The sequence below is a fragment of the Pelophylax lessonae genome (genome assembly GCF_965119305.1).
Source record: "Pelophylax lessonae genome assembly, chromosome: 2".
Taxonomy (NCBI): Eukaryota; Metazoa; Chordata; class Amphibia; order Anura; family Ranidae; genus Pelophylax; species Pelophylax lessonae.
Window position 1 is genome coordinate 332,103,660 of NC_138769.1, and position 19,272 is coordinate 332,122,931.

Below are 19,272 nucleotides of genomic sequence, written 5' to 3' on the forward strand. Positions count from 1 at the left end.
AGTACTGAACGCTCGAGTGGAGTGCGCCCTAACAGGGAACGGAGGACTCTGACCCTTAATAGAATAAGCCTGTACCACCGTTTGTCTAATCCATTTAGCAATGGTCGCGGCAGATGCAGGCAAACCCTTTCTGGGGCCATCCGTGATCACAAAAAGTGAATCCGTCTTACGGAATGATTCCGTAGCTTTCAGGTATACCCTGATTGCCCGAACCACATCTAAGGAATGCAACGCATGTTCCCGATGATGCTTGGGCTGAGGACACAAGGAAGGTAGTACAATATCTTCATTCAGATGAAAATCTGAAACCACCTTAGGAAGAAAAGATGGCTTAGGATGAAGTACTACCTTATCCCTATGAATCACTAGGTATGGGGACTGGCATGATAATGCAGCCAGTTCTGACACCCTGCGAGCAGAAGTAATAGCCACCAAGAAGGCCACCTTCTGGGATAAAGTAAGCAAGGGAATCTCCCTGATGTTTTCAAAGGGAGGTTTCTGTAGAACCGACAAAACCAAATTAAGATCCCAGGGCGGTAAGGGCGCGCGGACTGGTGGAGCCAGGTGCCGCACCCCCTGGATGAAATTCCGCACCAAGGACTTGGTAGCTAAAGGCTTCTGAAAGAAGATTGCTAATGCTGAAACTTGACCCTTGATGGTGCTCAAGGCTAGCTTCTGCTCAACCCCTTGTTGCAAAAAGGCCAATATTCGAGTCACCGAATAGGTACGTGGAGGAAATCCTAAAGATTCGCACCACGCAGTATAAGTCTTCCATGTGTGATAATAGACCTTGCTGGAAGTCGCTTTCCTTGCTTTAATAAGGGTAGGAATGACTGAAGCTGACAAACCTCTGTCCTTCAGTACTTGGGTCTCAATGGCCAGGCCATTAAAACCAGCGACTGTAAAGCATGATGGTAAATTGGTCCTTGAGACCACAGACACTCCCTGAGACGAAGTTCCCACGGAACGTCTGCGACTAGCATGTCCAAGTCGGCCAGGCCGGCTTGAGGAGGCCAGCCTAGAATTTCTAGGACCACTGGCGCTGATAGAATCTGAACCAGGCGTCCCTAGAGGTATCTGGCCCCGACCATCCGAGAAAGTCTGGTCGTTTTCTGCTCCCACACATTTATCAGATACCTGATTGTTATCAGGAAGGGTGATCTTTTCTGGTTGAACCTCAGGGACCGAAGTCACCCGACTAGAGGCTACTTGGCCTATCTGGTCAACCAGATCCGATTCCTGTGAGGTATAGGGACTAATCTTAGGAAAAGGTAAAGGAAAAGATCTATTCAGGGAACGGTAACTACCGCTTCCTGTAGTACTTAAATGTTGGAAGGGAAGAATCGCACCGCTAGTAGTGGTTGATGCTCGATCTAATGTCCTGAATACCGGTGAAAACGTCCCCCCACCCTGAAACCGGGTGGGGGCGCACCTTCAGGCTGTGTACTCCTTTGCTTCGGGTTTGGCTGGGTTGGTCCTCTGCTTGTCCGACCAGCCCTTCTTGAACCCTCCTGGAGGAGTCTTGCCTTTCCCGCTTGTACCAGCCGGGCGCCCTTTATGGGCGGTAAAGAAAGGTCCTCGCTTGTTGCGAGGTCCCTTAGCTTTAGCAGCCTGTGGCAAAAAAGTGCTCTTGCCCCCAGTGGCATCCTTAATGATTTCATCTAGGTTGGCCCCAAATAGACGATTCCCCTGAAAAGGGAGATTTGTCAAGGTCTTTTTGGAACCTAGGTCAGCTGACCAGCATTTTAACCACAGCACACGTCTGAGGATGACCGATGACATAGATGCATGCCCTAATAAGGGAGTAGTGTCCAAGGCTGCGTCACAGATAAACTGTAGCCCTTGTATAATCTGTTCCATCAAATCAGATGTCTCCTGGGGAATATCTTTTCCCCTAAAGTCTTGGCGTACCATTCTCGCCCATTCCGTAAGTGTCTGGGAAACTAGACCAATAACAATTACTGGTCTAAATGCTGACCCTATCAGAGAGAAGATGGTGCGGGACTCTGCTTCCATCTTTCGATCCACCGGATCCTTAAAGGACGAAGTGTCCTCTACTGGGATAACCGTGGCCTTATTCAGCCTGGAAATAGGTGGATCCACCACTGGTGGTACCCTCCATTTCTTAATGATGGATTCCTCAAACGGATAGCGTCTAGCAATACGCTTGGAAATAGTAAAGGTACGTTTAGAATGCTCCCATTCTCCTTTAATCTGATTACCGAAACACTTGGGTACAGGAAAAACCTTCACCGTTTTGATGGGCTTATTAGTACCAAAAAGGAATCTCTGTTTCAGTTGCCTCTGCCGGTAAAGCCTCAAGTTTTAAGGTTTCCTGCACTGCCACAACTAGTGCGTCCACCAATGCTTCTTCCTGAATTATAGCGGGAGAAGAAACGTCCTCCTCACTGTCTGAGGGGGCTTTACCTGAGACAACAGCCCTTGCAGAGGAACCTGCAACTGCAGTGACCATCTCTGAATCTGAGTCAGAGGTGTCAGATAGTATAGGGGTAGGCGGGGGTCGCTTCCTTGACCCCCGTCCCTGACAGGCCGCCTCCACCCGAGCCACCATAGACTCCAAGATTGCTGTAAATGACTCTACACTCTGTGCACCGGCGGGTCCCGTGGCCCCCTCGAGGGAAACAGGTGGGGGAATATGTGTGGCAGGGTCCATGATAATTCCAGTCACTTCCTGGATAATATAATTCAAAAATAATTTTTTTTTTTTTTTTTTTTTCAGACCCCCAGCGCCACAAAAAGCCCCTTAGTGTTACCTGCTAGGGATCCCTATCGATCGAGAGAGAGAGAGATAGACCCCCAGGCTCACCACTTGATGCTCAGAGTCTAACTGCAACAGGTTACAGCGCTGTCTTGACAAACAGGAAGTCTTTTGGCTGGCTGCCCAGGAAGAAAGGAGGCGGCTCCGCCCCTCTGCACGCCTTCCGGCGCCTCCCCTAGCTCCACGAGGTGTTTGGATCACCTCAAACATGGCCGCCCCCATGCTGGAGACACGAGGCTACGCCAAAATGGCGGCTCGTGCGATCCAGCAAAAAAAATGGCGGCGGCCTGTACTGAATAGCGGTGTGCTGCAGGGCACACAACACTCTCTCTGCATGGGGATTTGGCGTGGTTGGCGGTACCGGCCCTGGCGGACCGCATGGCCATTCGGGAGGCCTGCTAATAGCTGGAGATCTGATTAGGAAGGCAGTCTACATGTCCGTGGCTTCTGACTGGTAGGTAGCTTATTCTTATCACCGTAAGATTCCCAGAATGCCACTGATTACAATCTTTTTAACATGTATACAATTAGATTGTTAGCTCCCAAACCAAGCCTCCTGGCTTTTTGCACATAAAATCACACTCAAAGTAGGAGGATCTGTCTCATTTATAGGATAGAGAGGGACTCTATCTTACCATACAGAGAGGGGCCCGCGTTCACCACAAGACCCGTCAGGGGAAAAGGGGGAACATACTACTCACCATACCGGAACCAGGCGGGCACCAACTCCTGACAGTACCCCTCTCCACCGGGGCGGGAGGGCTGTCGACCGATATGGACGCCGTGACTCATGGTCTTTGGCGTTTCAGCGAGACGTTTAACTCGCGGGGTCAGTCCTTTAATGGGACTTTGTCGCGGCCGACCCAGCGCGGAGCTATGGCCTGCACGCGCTCGTAGGCTGAACTGGGGTGACCACCGGATCTCAACATCCAGCCCGTCGCCCAGTTCAGCTTTCTTGCTTGAAGATCTCACAGGAACACTGGAGAAAAAAAGCTGTCTAAAAAATCTTTTAAGAAAAAAATCTTGCCAGGACCTAAGATCCCAGCAAGGTATCTAGGTCCTTACTCCTAACTAGACAGAAAATAACTGATTTGCTGAGGCAGAGAGAGAGAAGATATACCCTCTGGGACTGCCCCTAGGGTGTGGCCAGAGCTTTTTAATTTCCTGTCTAGTCCTGCTCCTGTGGAGGCAACATAACCCGAAGGTGCTGTATCACCGAGGACTACGTCTGTCAATGAGCGCTAGAGAAATATTGACACCTTGGGCCCAATTTGGCCTTTTTCACTTAGGGGTGTACTCACTTTTTTTTGCCAGCAGTTTAGATATTTATGGCTGTGTGTTTAGTTATTTTTCAGAGGACAGCAAATTTACACTTTTACACTTTGCTACAATGTAAAGTTGTGAGTGTACAGTTTGTATAATTTCTTCAGTGTGGTCACATAAAAAGATATATTTTTATCTAATATTTATATTCGATAAATATTTACAAAGATGTGAGAGGTGTACTCACTTGTGAGATACTGTAAATATCCCAAAAAATTGCAGCCATCAATTTTGGTAGATACCAAATCAAGATGAATAAATTAATTTTGAGACACTGTGTTATGGTGTAGGGATATGTGAATCACAAAGTGCTGAGTGCTGGATAAAAAAATACAAATGGGTACAATGGTGCAAAAAAAAAAAAATCATCAGTAAATAGTGTAAAATCACTTAATATAAGCAACTTCACGACGAAGCCATTTGCAAAATGCATTGAGGTCGGTTCAGTGGCACAACTTCCGGTTTAGTCACATCCACTTTTGGTGGAACGCACGCCTGGACTGAGCGGCGTTCCGGATTCATACAGCAGTTTTAGTGGGTGCTGCTTGGTGGCACATGCGAGTACATTTATCCATTTTAAAACTAACAGCATTGCACAATTACCCGTTTTTTATATTATTCACTATTGTACTCATTTGTATTTTTTTTATCCAGCACTCAGCACTTTGTGTTTCACATATCACTACACCATTACACAGTGCCTCAAAATGAATTCAATCATCTCTACAGATTGGGCTCCAGTCTTTACCCCTAAATGTCTTCTTGTTTTACAGGTGACAAGTAGAGTTTTCTTACCTTTGATGAGGAACTAGCACGTTATTTATGCCTCCCAGCTTAGCATTGATCTTCAGACATAAATTGGAGAGTGTCTGAGGAGAAGTCTTCACCACATTTTTTACTTGCACACACTGGGTTGCCATTCCAAGGAGTGTGTCCCCCACTCTTTTTACTTCAGCTAGGAGGAAAAACACACGTATGGAGTGCATGCAAAAATGTAATCTGCTCTGTACACCAATGCAAGGATAGCAGTGTGCAAATTCTGATAGTTATGAAAATAAAAGTATGCTGCACTAATATAAATCAACTCTGCTGAATTGAGCCAGAAATAGCAAGCGCCATGTATCTGGCAGATTCACCAATGTCTTGTTATAATCAATACCACATGTTCCATAAACCAGTGAAGACATGAAAAAGTGTGTGTTGGACAAGGTTAAAAAACAAGTGCACATGCATACGGAAAACTCCTCTTTCTTTTCAGGTGCAACACCTCCCCCACCTATGAGTATGCTCTCACCTGATCATATTGCCCTCGAAAATAAAAGTTCTACTTTTGAAAAAGTCTGTATTGGACGCGCCTCATATTGGCGCTATATCTATTGGTGTATTTGCATTTTGCAGTGTAGGACTGGCCATAGAAATTACCTTAATGGAGTTTATCAGCTTAAACATGTATTGCATTAGATGTACGAAAAAAATAATTTTTTTTTTTCTTTTTGCAAAGTCTGCCAGAAAAAAGTTATATAGTGTGCAGAGGCTTCATCCAGAATTTTTAGGTGGACAGGACCGTGACGTCACCACGCAAAGTGGGACCTACTGTATGAGATTGTGACCAGACAGATACAAGAGTTCTATGCACTGTGCAGAGAGGCCCACATTTACAAAATCTCATGTAGGTGCAGTTCTTTTACTTTTATAATAGTGTGCAGTCTACACTACAAGCTCTCCTTTTTATAATTAACCGAGCAGGCGTTGGAGAAGGGGGGAATGAAGGTTGCTGTGTAAAGTGCCAGGAACTGTATTATATCCCTAAAGGATAAGTGCACCTTTGGGAACGTTACATGTTCCACCCGTTTTTAACATGCAACATATTCCCAGTGCTGCAGCCGCTGACTCCCCTTCCCGTGGCAGCAGTATGGGGAGAAGGTCACCGTGCTAGCGGTTACTTTTTAAAATCAGCTGTGTGTGCGCATGAACTACAAGCCCCGATACCCATTGCAGTTGTCGGCTTGTACTTGACGCTGTGGAGCACCGTGGCAGTTCATTGATTTCTTCCTGTCAGTTTAACTGCTTGCCCGTATGAGTACACAGATACACTGATCGGTCTGAAGGAGACCTGCATGGCACCAGTGATCTTCTTGCTTGACTGGAATAGAGCATGGGTAGGTTGAGGGAAGGAGCATACTTGCTCCAGGTTGACAGGATGTGTTGGAGAGATCTTTGCATTAAATTGTACAAATAAGACTAAGTGGTCGAATTCATGGAGAATCCAATTGTGAATGTTTCTGACCTTAATTCAAGTGAGTGCTCAGTGTTTTCTACTCTAGAAGGAAAATCTTTGACGTGAGATGTGTCCAGGACCAGACCCAAGTATTCCAAAGAGAAGTCTGGAGAGAAAATGGTTTAGAAAATCACCCAACCAAAATATTTGAGCATCTGAATTGTCCTGTGCACTTTTGCAGACAGCGAGTCCTGAGAACGGCAAAAAGTTGCTATGATCTTTGCAAATACTCTGGGAGCAGAGAACAGCAGTGTTACAAACTGGAAAAGATGCTCTGCAACTGCAAAACGCAGGATGTATACCAGTCGGTCTTTGGTAGCATAAACAAGCTTGAATCAAATCTTTTGAGCCTGTCTGGTGGGGATACTGAAGTACTCCCTGAGACGAGAGCTGGTTTAAAACATTCTGCAAATCTAACTGTCCCTGGGGCAGTTTTTCGTTGATTTGAGAAAAGCAGTAAGAGGGTAGAGTTTTTAACGTTATTTTGTACCCCTTTGAAACCAATTCAACCAAAAGGTCTGGGCCATCTGTGACCCAGAGAGGCAAACCGAAGTCCTTGAAAGCTTAGGAGTGAGGATGCCCCTTCATTGGGAAGATGCATTTGTGGAAGACTTAGTGAGCTTTGTTGGCCAAAGTTTGTGCCAAAATGGCTTAACTTCGGTTTTGAAGTTGAAGCATAGGTAGAGAGATTAGGTGCTCTGGATTTTGAGAAGGTAGATGCTTCCTGAGTGGGAATGTTTTGGAATCTTTACGTTAAAAGTAGAACCTTTCTTCCTGTGATATCCTATGAGATTGTCGAATTGCCCTCCCAAAGAGACATTCATGCTCAAACGGCATACATGTGTGGAGTCAGACAGGTTCAGCTATCCAGGCTTTGAAGATTTTGTGCATGTTCATGGAGATTAGGGCTATTCTGGAAACTGGTTTCATCACAAGTACTTTGGCAAGCACACAAAAGAGCAGTAATTACTCAGTTAAGGCTTAGGCTGACCATACATTATACAATTGTCTTGTACAACTTTCCTTTAGATTTACTAAAACCATATAATACAAGGTCAAACCTAAACACATTAAATTTGTATGCAATCAGACAGGCCCTTGCACTACATAGTTAGTTAAATCTAAAGGACATTTTTTTAAAGAATTTTGCATAAATGTATGGCCAGCTTTAGTCCTGGAATACAGGATCATGTTGTTCACTGCCCTAGTTCTGCTAGCTACAGTTTGATCGAAATCACAGCGACAGCTGGTTGCAGAGCTGGGCCTGCAAGTGTAAAGATAGGAGCATCTCAAACTTTCTATCTGCAAAATCTCTGAATGAAGGAACATTTTCGATTGGTATGGTGAGAAATTTAAGACTGAGACAGTAGGATCAACTACCAAGAAGAGACCACTTTTTAATGAACATTGCGACTGGATAAAAATCTTTTCTGGAATTATCTAGTAATAAGTTGAGCATTCTCTTTGTTCATGAATGGGGAACGGCCTTATACCCAAAGGACAGTGCAAGACGGAGGAGAACCAAGAACGGCATTGTTAGGTATTCTGCGCGTAGCTCATTGAGCATATCCACATTAGCATGCATATTGCGAAAAGCTGCATCTTCAGGTGTATAGGAGTCTGGGGGTGAGAAATATTACACAGCCTCCAGCCATCTCTCCTCAGTTGGGCATTTCAGGATCCAATTCAGGTAGGGAGAGGAGCTGGTATAGAGATTAGGTGTTTTGCAGCCCTGGACAGAGATGACTGTATAAAAGCTGTTAGTTGTCTAAGGAATTGTGACCGATAATAAAAAACCTGCTTTTATCTGGCAAGCTGCTTGTTGCTTCTAATATATCCCTGTGCCTTTGAGGAAATGGCTCCCTCCAAGCAAACCTGCATTTCATTTATCCACAGCTATATGTACTCAACTTGGAGACTCAAAAATGGGAGTTAGGACTGCACTATACAGAGGAATTTTGGAGAGGCAGTGCAGCTTCACATTTATTAGCAAAGGTGTGCAACTAAACTGTTTTTAACATGAATTGTTAGATTGGGTCAAATTGTTTTTTTTTTGTTTTTTTTGCAGGCTAGCTGGAAAGCATGCTGGGAATGCTTCTGTGTTTTTGTTAAGCTACATATTGCATGCCTGATTTGGAACTAGAACTGGATGCAAAGAATGGTGTTATAATCAGGTCCCACTCTGGTGGGAGAAAAGCATTGTCACTTTGCGTTGTGCACAATTTCGGGCAGAGAGAATGTTCTTCTGATATTTTTCTGCGGCTCCCTATTTCCTGGTTTCCCCCATAGCTATGGGTGTGCAATATGTGGTTAGCATTTCTGAAAGGAGTACGCGGCAACCCAGGTGTGGACCGTCTTGTAGCAAAGTCCTCGTGGCGAAAGGGTGGGAGGAAGTGCCCAAATAGCGAACAGCAGCCCACGGTGGAACTGGCAGTAAAGCGTGTGACCAGTGGTGTGATGCAACATCTGGTCATCCACCTGAGACTTAGCGGTTGCCTTTTAATAGCCAGTTTGAAAAGTTTACACTGTAGAGTGAATACATTACAAACATAGCAACCCCCCGCCCCCCCTTTTTTTTAACCTTGTCAGATACAGGGTGATCCTGTTTTACGTGTCCATAGGGAAGTATCATGGCCCTGGAAAGCACCCTGCGACTTGCTACATGCATTGAACAAAGTGCAGTTTTTAACCACGGTTTTACCAAAGTTGGACTACTTCAGAATCTGAAGAGAACTAGTTAAGCCCAGAGTCATTTATCCAGAAGGGAGGAGATGATGTCCAGCACCTTAGAACACTATCAAAAACCTGAGGACTCATTGAGTGGGGTAGGGTTGTAGGGGAGACGTTCAGGGGGTGTCTTCAAAAGCTTGTTCGAGTAATCAACTGAGCAAGCAGGTAGGGGCATTTTATTGTCTGCTTGCTGTTTCTTACAGCGGAACTGCAGATCCACTTTAGGTGTACAGATTACAGAATTATTTACCAAGAACACATTTTACACCACTTGCTACATTTTGGATCTTACCTTCAGTAATCAATATATTTTAATAGAAAAGATTTGAGACGGTTTTCTTTTTTTTTTTTTTTAATCAATGATAGCCCTAAAGTGCCTACTTCGGACTCATTTTAATAACTATAGTTTTAAACTTACCATATACAGGAGTCTTTCCAGGAAGAATAACCACAATGAGTTGTAAGCCCACATATGTAAGTTTTAAATGTTTGAACATTGGCTCCACACTGTCTGCTCCTTGAGCATATTTACAGAAACAAGGCTGGCCTTGGATGGGCATCCCAGCATCCTTTGAAATCTTTCTTAGCTGGTCCGTGAAACTTCTGTTTTGGAAGACAGAATAATGAAAACAGCATGAAAAAAAAAAAAAAGAAAAATCTCAGATATTACAGAAGAGTTTACTTTACACAAAAAGTAAAAAGGTTTGACTCTGTTAAAGTAGATGCTGCATGCGATTTTTTTTTTTTTTTCTTTTTTAAATTATGGCAGGTCTCAATACACTTTCTGCAGCTCAAAACCTAAGGCACATTGTTGATCAGATCATTGCATAGGTTTGGCAACAAAGTATGACATGAATCCATACAATTGACAAAATTAGTGGAAAACAGGTATTCAAAATAGTTTTAACTAAATCAGACCAATCCAGTAGCTGATTATTAGAAATCCTGAAAATACAAAGCAAAAGAAGGGCGCACCAGCCTAGCGCATTATCCTCAGCAAGTTTATTTGGATAAAATTGTTTAAAATCAAATACTCACAAACAAGAAGTTTCAGGCACATCAATTCCATACACCTGCCTCTTTACTGGAAGCAGAGGGCTGACGCGTTTCGAGGCTGCGCCTCTTCCTCAGAGCCTCAGAGGCTCTGAGGAAGAGGCACAGCCTCGAAACGCGTCAGCCCTCTGCTTCCAGTAAAGACGTTGATCCTCTGGTAGGAGGCAGGTGTATGGAATTGATGTGCCTGAAACTTCTTGTTTGTTTGTGAGTATTTGATTTTAAACAATTTTATCCAAATAAACTTGCTGAGGATAATGCGCTAGGCTGGTGCGCCCTTCTTTTGCTTTGTATTTTCAGTGTCTGGTCGACCACCCTGGTCGTAAGGGGCAGCAAAGCCTAGCCATCATGGATGCCTAATACCAGTACGAGTTCCAGGATTGAAACAGCCTGAGGACCAGGTTCCGAGCGCAGGAAAGGGGGTGCTGTCCAGCACCTATCTTTTTTGAAATTATTAGAAATCCTACAGTGCTACACTACTAGAGAAAGCAGTTGGATCAGGTGTTGAGCTGAAACGTTTTAACATTAAAAAGGGTTACGTTTTTTAATGACCAAGCTATTAACTATTTAGCTAGTTTCCAAGGTAAGACTGATTGTAATAGAAAGGATTCAGTTGTGCCAAACTTTAAAACCGTTTGAAAACTGGAGGACGCAAGGACAAAAACAGAAGATGCAGAGGCTAAAGCTGGATACACACTATACAATTCTCTTTAGATTTTTCCCTTTAGATTTACCAAACTATATGAGGTCAAACCTAAACACTTTCAATTTGTATGCAATCAGGCTGGCCCTTCCACTACATAGTTGAAGGTAAATCTAAAAGAAATCAAACAACAAAAGTTGTATAGTGTGTATCCAGCTTAATGGGCCATACACTATACAATTGTCTTTAATTTTTTTCCTTTAAATTTACCAAAATCATATAATATGAGGTCAAATCTAAACACTTTTAATTTGTATGCAATCAGACAGGCCCTTGCACTACATAGTTGAAGGTAAATATAAAGGAAATCTAACAACAAAAGTTGTATAGTGTGTATCTAGCTTAAGAGTGGGTAATAATTTTGTGGATTTAAAGTGGTTGTAAAGGATTTTCTTTTTATTTTAACAGGTCTATATTTGCATGCTCTGTGCAATAGAATTACAGAGCGGTCCTGAACCTCCTCTTCTCGGTTTCCCCACCGGCACTCCTGGCTCCTTCGCTCTTGCTAGTGCCCCCAATAATAAGCTGCTTCTCATGGCTCTTTGGTCTACAACCCTTTAAAAGAGCACAATTGTAATAAAATTCTTCTGCATCTTTGAGGAGTACAGAGGTGGCGGTGGGGAGCTGAAGTTACAGCTCTTATACACTGTGTGAGAGCTGACTGGAGGAAAGGGACACCCCTTTTCCACATAGGCAGAGGAGCTAAGGATGATTTAAAACCAGTGGTGCCAGGCACACAGCCTCCTTAGCGTCAACCTCAATTAGGGCTGGAGCGTAGCAGGTTGCACAGAGCGTTGCAGCCCTTCACATTCCAAGAGCGGAGATACTCACCAATAGCATTCCATTACAGGTAACAGCTCCACAGCATATTATTTTACACACAAAGCACTCAGCCCACTAGCAGCTGCTCTCCCAGGTCACTAGGAACCACACAGACAAGCTTCGTCCACCCCAGTTTTAGTGTTGGGCACACTCGCACATTTGCTCCCATGCTAACAGCTGCTGCAGACTAGGCATTCTGTAAGTGGCAGGTAGCGGGTTAAGGGGAAGCTGAGCCCAACAAATAGTAACTCAGATATACAGTTGTGCCAGTGGATGTGTTCTCCCCTAGGGCGCTTATGTCACAGAGGATGATCTGGCCAACCTAGTCTTTCAGCAGGATGACGCGCCTCATTTCCAGTTGGATGTTACCAATACCTGAATGATACCCTACTAGAAAGTTGGTTCGGCCATGCAGGAAACAACTCACCATTGTCGCTCTGGCCTCCGCAATCGCCAGACCTAACACCCTGAGACTTCTTTCTGTTGGGGTACACCAAGGACTTGGTGTACATCCCTCTTATGCCACGGGACCTGAACAACCTAAGATGACACATTACAGATGCGGTTGAGTCAATATCCAAGTCATGCTGGCACGAGTCTAGACAGAACTGGGGTACTGTCTCAACACCTGTTGTGTCACCAACGGAGCTCACATCAAACGTTTGAAGTACAGAGGTAAAACTAAAAAAGTTAATGTGTCTTTCATGTTAAGTTTTTTTAGGTTGACTCCTGAATAAATCAGCTTTACTTTTGCACCATTTATTTTGAATCACACCATACATTGCATCAAAACCATTCTTACAAACTATCAAATATAAAAAAAATAACCTATTGCGCAGCCCTCTGGGCAAATCTGGGGCTCTACATGAGGCCCACTATTTCATAGGTTGACTGCCAATGATTTAACACGTACAAAAAATTGCAGCGTTAAATAAAAAGAAAATGCATACAACTGTGATGGAAAAATCAAGAAAGTGCAATAATATCACAAAAAGTGAGTCCATAGTTCATATGACAGCTGAGTGAGGTGGAGTGTGGCTATCTGCTTCATTGGAGGAGCCGGGAGGCCAATACACCATTATCCAGAATTATATGGATTTATTCGATCAACCACCATCCACGATCAAGCCACTTTCCCTTCTGAGGATTATCTGGCCTGTTTGAGCCATTTACTGTAAGGTACCTGGGTCCATATCTTCTGGTGAGAGCATTTGCTTTTCACGTTGGCGCTGGGTTATTTTTCACTGATGAGTTTGGATATCAGAACACTTCAGCTTCACTTTGTGATTTCCAGCATTTTTTTCACCATGTCATATGAACTATGGACTCACTTTGTCCTATTATTTATGTATTTACTTTTTATTTAGCGCTGCACTTTTTTGTATGATTTGTGAACAATTTATGTCAATTGTAGTGCTGGCAGCTTTTTAAGTTATAGTTTGCGCAGTGTATTTCCACATAACTGGATTTTTGTAAGAACTTACCGTAAAATCCTTTTCTCTGGAGTCCATTGACAGATGCAGCTCTTATGCTTCTTATACCATAGGGTTATGCTGCCCCCTACAGGAGCAGTACTAGGCAGGAAAAAATTCACTGACATGCCTACAGGGGCTGTCCTTCACAGCCTAACCACACACACACTGCCACAAGCCAGTTTTGTAGCAAGCAGTGAAAAAGACGACACAAACCACCCCCATAACAGAGGGGTGGGTGCTGCGCCTGTCAATGGACTCCAGAGAAAAGGATTTTATGGAAAGTTCTTACAAAAATCCATTTTTTGCCATTATTCATTGACAGACGCAGCTCTTATGCTTCTTATACCATAGGGACATCCCAAAGCAGTGTAGGCATGGAGGGATGGGAAGAACACAACCAAAAAAAACAAAAAACAAATAGGTAACAATTTTCCAAAGGCTAAGCGTAGCCAACTGGGTAACAAAGCTCAACCAGGAACCACAGGTGCTTACCCATAGAAAGCAAATATAAACCCCTGAAAGAGAAAAACGAATCTCTATACAGCAGCCTGCAAAACTTTGTGGCCAAAAGATGCATCCGAAGATGCCAACAAATCTACCTTGTAGAATTTTGTAAAAGTATGCACAGACGACCAAGTCGCCGCAATACACACTTGAGTAACAGAGGCCTGATGAGAAAAAGCCAAAAAGGCACTCAGCCCTCTGGTAGTACGCGTTGTCACAGGGAAAGGAGGAACCTGACCCTTCAATGAAAAAGCCTGTACATCTGTCTGCCTAATCCATCTGGTTATAGTCGCAGCAGACACAGCCAAACCCTTACGAGATCCATCAGTAAAGGACAAAAAAAAAGTCTGATTTCCTAAAGGACTCTGTGGCCAACTGGTAAACTGGTAAACAGATTAGGTCAGAGAACCACTTATCTCTGTGGATGACCAAATAAGGCGAACGACAGGAAAACGCTGCCAACTCAGACACTCTGCAAGCAGAAGTAATAGCCAACAAAAGGCAACCTTCTGTTATAGCAAAAGCAGAGATATGTCCCAACATTCTCAAAAAGAGGCTTTTAAAGAATAGACAAAACCAAAGTCAAATCCCACGGATACGTCTCGGGGATCATCTCGGAGGAGCCATGTGACACATCCCTTGAAGAAAGGTGGGAATCAAGGTATTCGCAGACAATGGGTGTTGGCAGTACATCGCCAAAGCCGACACTTTGCCCTTGATCATGCCCAAGGCCATTGCTCAACTCCTTTCTACAAGAAAGCCAGGACCCTAGCCACTGAAAAAAGGCAAGGGTGCAATTAATGCGATTCACACCATGAAATATACATCTTCCACGTGCGAAGATGAATCTTTCTGGAAGTCGCTGTTCTAGCCCTCAGCAGGATAGGAAGCACAGACTCAGAGAAACAGCTATCACTCAGTACCTGGCCTTCAACAGCCATGCTGTTAAAAACCGCGACCGTAAAGCAGGATGGAGGATTGGCCACTGAGACGACAGGTCGTCCTCCAAAGGCAACCACCAGGGAGGCACGACGACCATCTTTACCAGATCTGCGTACCAAGACCGACGAGGCTAGTCGGGAACCACCAGAATCACTGGAACATTCTCCACCGCCATCCTGCGGAGAAACCTCGACAACAGCTGTATCGGAGGGAAGGCATAAATCAGGCGATATTGGCTCCAAGGAGCTACCAATGGGTCTGTGGCGTCTGCCAGAGGATCTCAAACTCTGGCCACGAACCTTTGCACCTCTTTGTTTAGCCGAGATGCAAAAAGGTCGACCTCCGGGGTCCCCCAACGGAGACACAGGAGACAAAATACCTCTGGATGAAGAGACTATGCCCCGTGATCAAGAACCTGACTCAGGTAATCTGCTTGCCAATTCTCCACTCCCCGAATGTGAACTGCGGAGAGTTGGAACCTATCCTTTCGCCCACATCAGAATCTCGGCTGCCTCCTGGACCGCCCAGGCACTCTTTGTGCCCCTTTGATGATTGATGTAGACCACAGCTGTGGCATTGTACGACTGGATCCGAACCGGGAGACCGAGCAGTCGATTTGTCCATAGATCAGACAAATCTCGATTGCTCTGAGTACAAGAACATCAATCGGTAAAGAAGACTCCTCTGGCATCCGAGGTGACCACCGTCCACAGCAACGGTAGAAAGAACTTGTCCTGACTCAGGGCAGGCGACTGAAGCATCAACAGAGTGTTGACCTCGTGAGTCGGTTCAAAACTTATTATCCTGTCTAAGGACTTAAGGTCCTTGTTCCACTTGACAAGGATCTCCTTTTGCAGAGGCCTGGAATGAAACGGAGCAAATAAGACTGCCTCGAAGGTCGACACCATCAGACTCCGGACTCTCATGCATGTCCATAGAGAAGAGAGATCGCTTTCCAGCAGCAATCATATCCCTCCCCGTAACTTCTGAAGTTGCCATGGAGTTAGTCCCAGGTAATCCAGTCGCACCGACGGGGTCAGTGCAGATTATTTGAAGTTGATGATCCAACTGAACTCTTGAAGAGTCTGAACCGTGATTGGCAGATTGCCCAACAAGGCTGAGTGAGAGTTTTCTCTCAACAGGAGATCGTCCAGATATCCTAGGATCGCAATACCTCTTTGCGCAGCAACCCCAACATCGGGGCCAAAACCTTGGTAAAGACTCTGGGAGCGGAGGCAAGACCAAAGGGTAACGCCGCAAACTGAAAGTGCTCCTCCGTCACCGCAAAAAATGGATTTTTGTAAGATCTTACCGTAAAATCCTTTTCTCTTAGCTCATTGACAGACGTAGTCCTCTTTGATTAATATCAAATTGGGTTATACTGCCCTCTACAGGAGTAGGACACTAGGCAGAAGAAAACGTTCTGGCCCCACCTTAAGGGCAGTCCCAGAGGGTATATCCTCTTCCTCTCTGCTACAGGAAATCAGTTATGTCACAAAGCAGTGTCAGAGAACTTAACCCAACCTAACTCAAAAGTAGAGGGGCGGGTACTACGTCTGTCAATGAGCTAAGAGAAAAGGATTTTACGGTAAGATCTTACAAAAATCCATTTTTCTCTGTCGCTCATTGACAGACGTAGTCCTCTGATTAATATCAAATTGGGACGTCCCAAAGCAGTGCCACAAATGAGGGGTGGGAACAGAAATCAAAATCCAGAAGGCCCAACCGGAGCCAACCAGAAGCATCAAGGGACTCATCAAACAAAAAGATGAGACATACCCAACAAACCCTTGAGGTAGACCAACAGTCTCCTCAAACAGCGGCCTGCAGGAACCTTGCAGCCAAAAGAGGCATCTGACGATGCCATCACGTCAACCTTCTACAACTTTGTAAAGGTATGAACCGACGACCAAGTAGTCGCCTTAAACCCTGAACCACTGACGCCTGATGGCGGAAGGCCCAGGAAGCACTAAGCGCCCAAGTAGAGTGCGCCTTAACAGGGAACGGGGGATCCCGACCCTTAGATAGAATAAGCCTATACCACCGTCTGTCTGATCCATCTAGAGATGGTCGCGGCAGAATTAGGCAACCCCTTCTTAGGGCCATCCGTGATTACAAACAGTGAATCCGTCTTACGAAATCAATCCGTAGTATTCAAATATACCCTGATCACCCAAACTACATCCAAGGAATGCAACGCGAATTCTCGAGGATGACTGGGCTTAGGACACAGCGAAGACAATACAATGTCCTTATTCAAATGAAACTCTGAAACCACCTTAGGAAGGAAGGATGGATTCGGACGAAGAACAACCTTATCCCTATGAACCACCAGATATGGGGAACGACAGGATAATGCGGCCAGTTCTGACACCCTGCGTGCAGAAGTAATGGCCACCAAGAAGGCCACCTTCTGGGATAATGTAAGCAAGGGAATCTCCCTGATATTTTCAAAGGGAGGTTTCTGAAGAACCGACAGCACCAAATTAAGATCCCAGGACGGTAAGGGTGCTCACACAGGTGGAGCCAGGTGTCGCACCCCCTGGATGAAATTCCGCACCAAGGAATGACTAGCCAAAAGCTTCTGAAAGAAGATTGCTAATGCTGAAACCTGACCCTTGATAGCACTCAAGGCCAGCTTCTGCTCAACCCCCTGTTGCAGAAAAGCCAAGATTCGGTTCACCGAATAAGAACGTGGAGGAAACCCAAGAGATTCACACCACGCGATATAAGACTTCCATGTGCGATGATAGATCTTTCTGGAAGTCGCTTTCCTCGCTTTAATTAGAGTAGGAATAACTGAAGTTGACAACCCCTTGTCCTTCAGCACCTGGGTCTCAATAGCCAGGCCGTTAAAGCCAGCGATCGTAGAGCAGGATGGAAGATCGGTCCCTGCGACAGCAGATCCTCCCTGAGAGGAAGTCGCCAAGGCACGTCTGCGACCAGCCTGACCAGGTCGGCGTACCAGGCCCGACTAGGCCAGTCCTGAGCTACCAGGATAACTGGGATTCCCTCCACCTCTATCCTGCGAAGAAGCTTCGGCAGCAACTTGAGAGGAGGGAAGGCATACAGTAGCTGATACTGCCCCCACAGGGCGATCAGCGCGTCTGGTAGAGGATCGCGGGAGCGAGTCACAAGACCTCCGCACTTTCCTGTTGAGCCGAGATGCCAACAGATCCACATTCGGGGTGCCCCAACAAAGGCACAGTTGGTGGAATACCTCTGGATGAAGAGACCATTCCCCTTGATCCAGAATCTGACGGCTGAGATAATCTGCCTGCCAATTTTCCACCCCCGGAATGAATACCGCGGAGAGAGCGGGAACAAATCGTTCCGCCCAACGAAGAATGCTGGCCACTTCTATGGCCGCCAGGACACTCTTGGTGCCCCCTTGATGATTGACATAAGCCACTGCTGTGGTATTATCCGACTGGATCCGAACCCGGGCTGCCCTGGAGCTGCTCGGTCCAGTGAATCAAACAAAGTTTGATCGCTCTCAGTTCTAATACATTTATCGGTAACCTGGACTCTTCCAGGGACCAAAGCCCCTGCGCAAATTTGCCGAGAATTCCTGCCCACCCGGATAGACTGGCATCCATGGTGACAATCGTCCAGTATATTGGAAGAAATGACTTCCCCTGGCTGAGCATCGGAGACCGAAGCCACCAGACCAGAGACTCCCTGGTCCGCTCGCTCAGTCGGATCCGATTGTCTAGGGAATCTGGATTCCGATTCCATTTGAGAAGAATCTCTTTTTGAAGTATTCGGGTATGGGACTGGGCAAATGGTACTGCTTCGAAGGAAGCCACCATCAAACCCAGGACCCTCATGCAAGTCCGAAGAGAAGGCCAGTTGTCGGATAGTAACAACTGAATTGTCGATTGAATCTTCCGGAGTATCCCCGCCGGAAGAAATACTTTAGCCCTGGATGTGTCTAAAATTAGACCCAGATATTCCAGCCTCCTGGTGGGAACCAGAGATGACTTCTGCAGGTTCACCAGCCACCCGAACTCTTGCCAAGAGATCATGGTGTTCTCCAAGTTTAGCAACAGAGTCTGCGGAGACTCCGCACGGAGCAGAAGATCGTCTAGGTAACCTAGAATCGCTATGCCTCGTTGTCGCAACAGCGCCAAAACTGGGGTCAACACCTTTGTGAAGACCCGGGGAGCCGAGGCGAGACCAAAGGGTAACGCCACAAACTGATAATGGTTCTCCTCTACGGAAAACGTAGGAAACGCTGATGTCCTGCGTAAATGGGAATGTGAAGATAGACATCCTTGATGTCTATGGACGCTAGAAAATTCCCCTGATGCAGGGAGGCCGCTACTGGACTCCATCTTGAATTTTTGTACCTTGACAAAAAGATTGAGTGCTCTTAAGTCCAGAATTGGACGCACCTCTCTTTTCTGGGTATTGTGAAAAGGTTCGAATAAAACCCTTGAAAACGCTCTGTCCAAGGAACGTGGACCACCACTCCTTGTTGCATTAAATCCGTGACTGCCCCCCGCAAAGCCTCTAGGCGATCCGGGGATAGTCGGATATTGGAAGGGAAGAATCGCACCGGTGGGAGTGATTGAAACTCGATCTTGTAACCTGACCGTATGACTTTGCGAACCCACTTGTCCGGGATTCTGGAAAGCCATGGATCTGGAAACCGGCGAAG

The 19,272-nt window shown here is 45.6% G+C and overlaps 1 protein-coding gene across 1 annotated transcript in view; it reads right to left on the reverse strand.

Annotated features, from left to right (window-relative positions):
• LOC309545130 (protein argonaute-4) overlaps positions 1-19,272 on the reverse strand; it is a 149,645-nt gene that overhangs the window by 20,948 nt on the left and 109,425 nt on the right. The window contains exons 12-13 of the mRNA XM_082244260.1: positions 9,529-9,713; positions 4,898-5,057 (exon numbers count right to left, since the gene is read on the reverse strand). Of these exons, the coding sequence (XP_082100386.1) occupies positions 4,898-5,057; positions 9,529-9,713 (345 nt within the window). The remainder of the gene's footprint in view (positions 1-4,897; positions 5,058-9,528; positions 9,714-19,272) is intronic.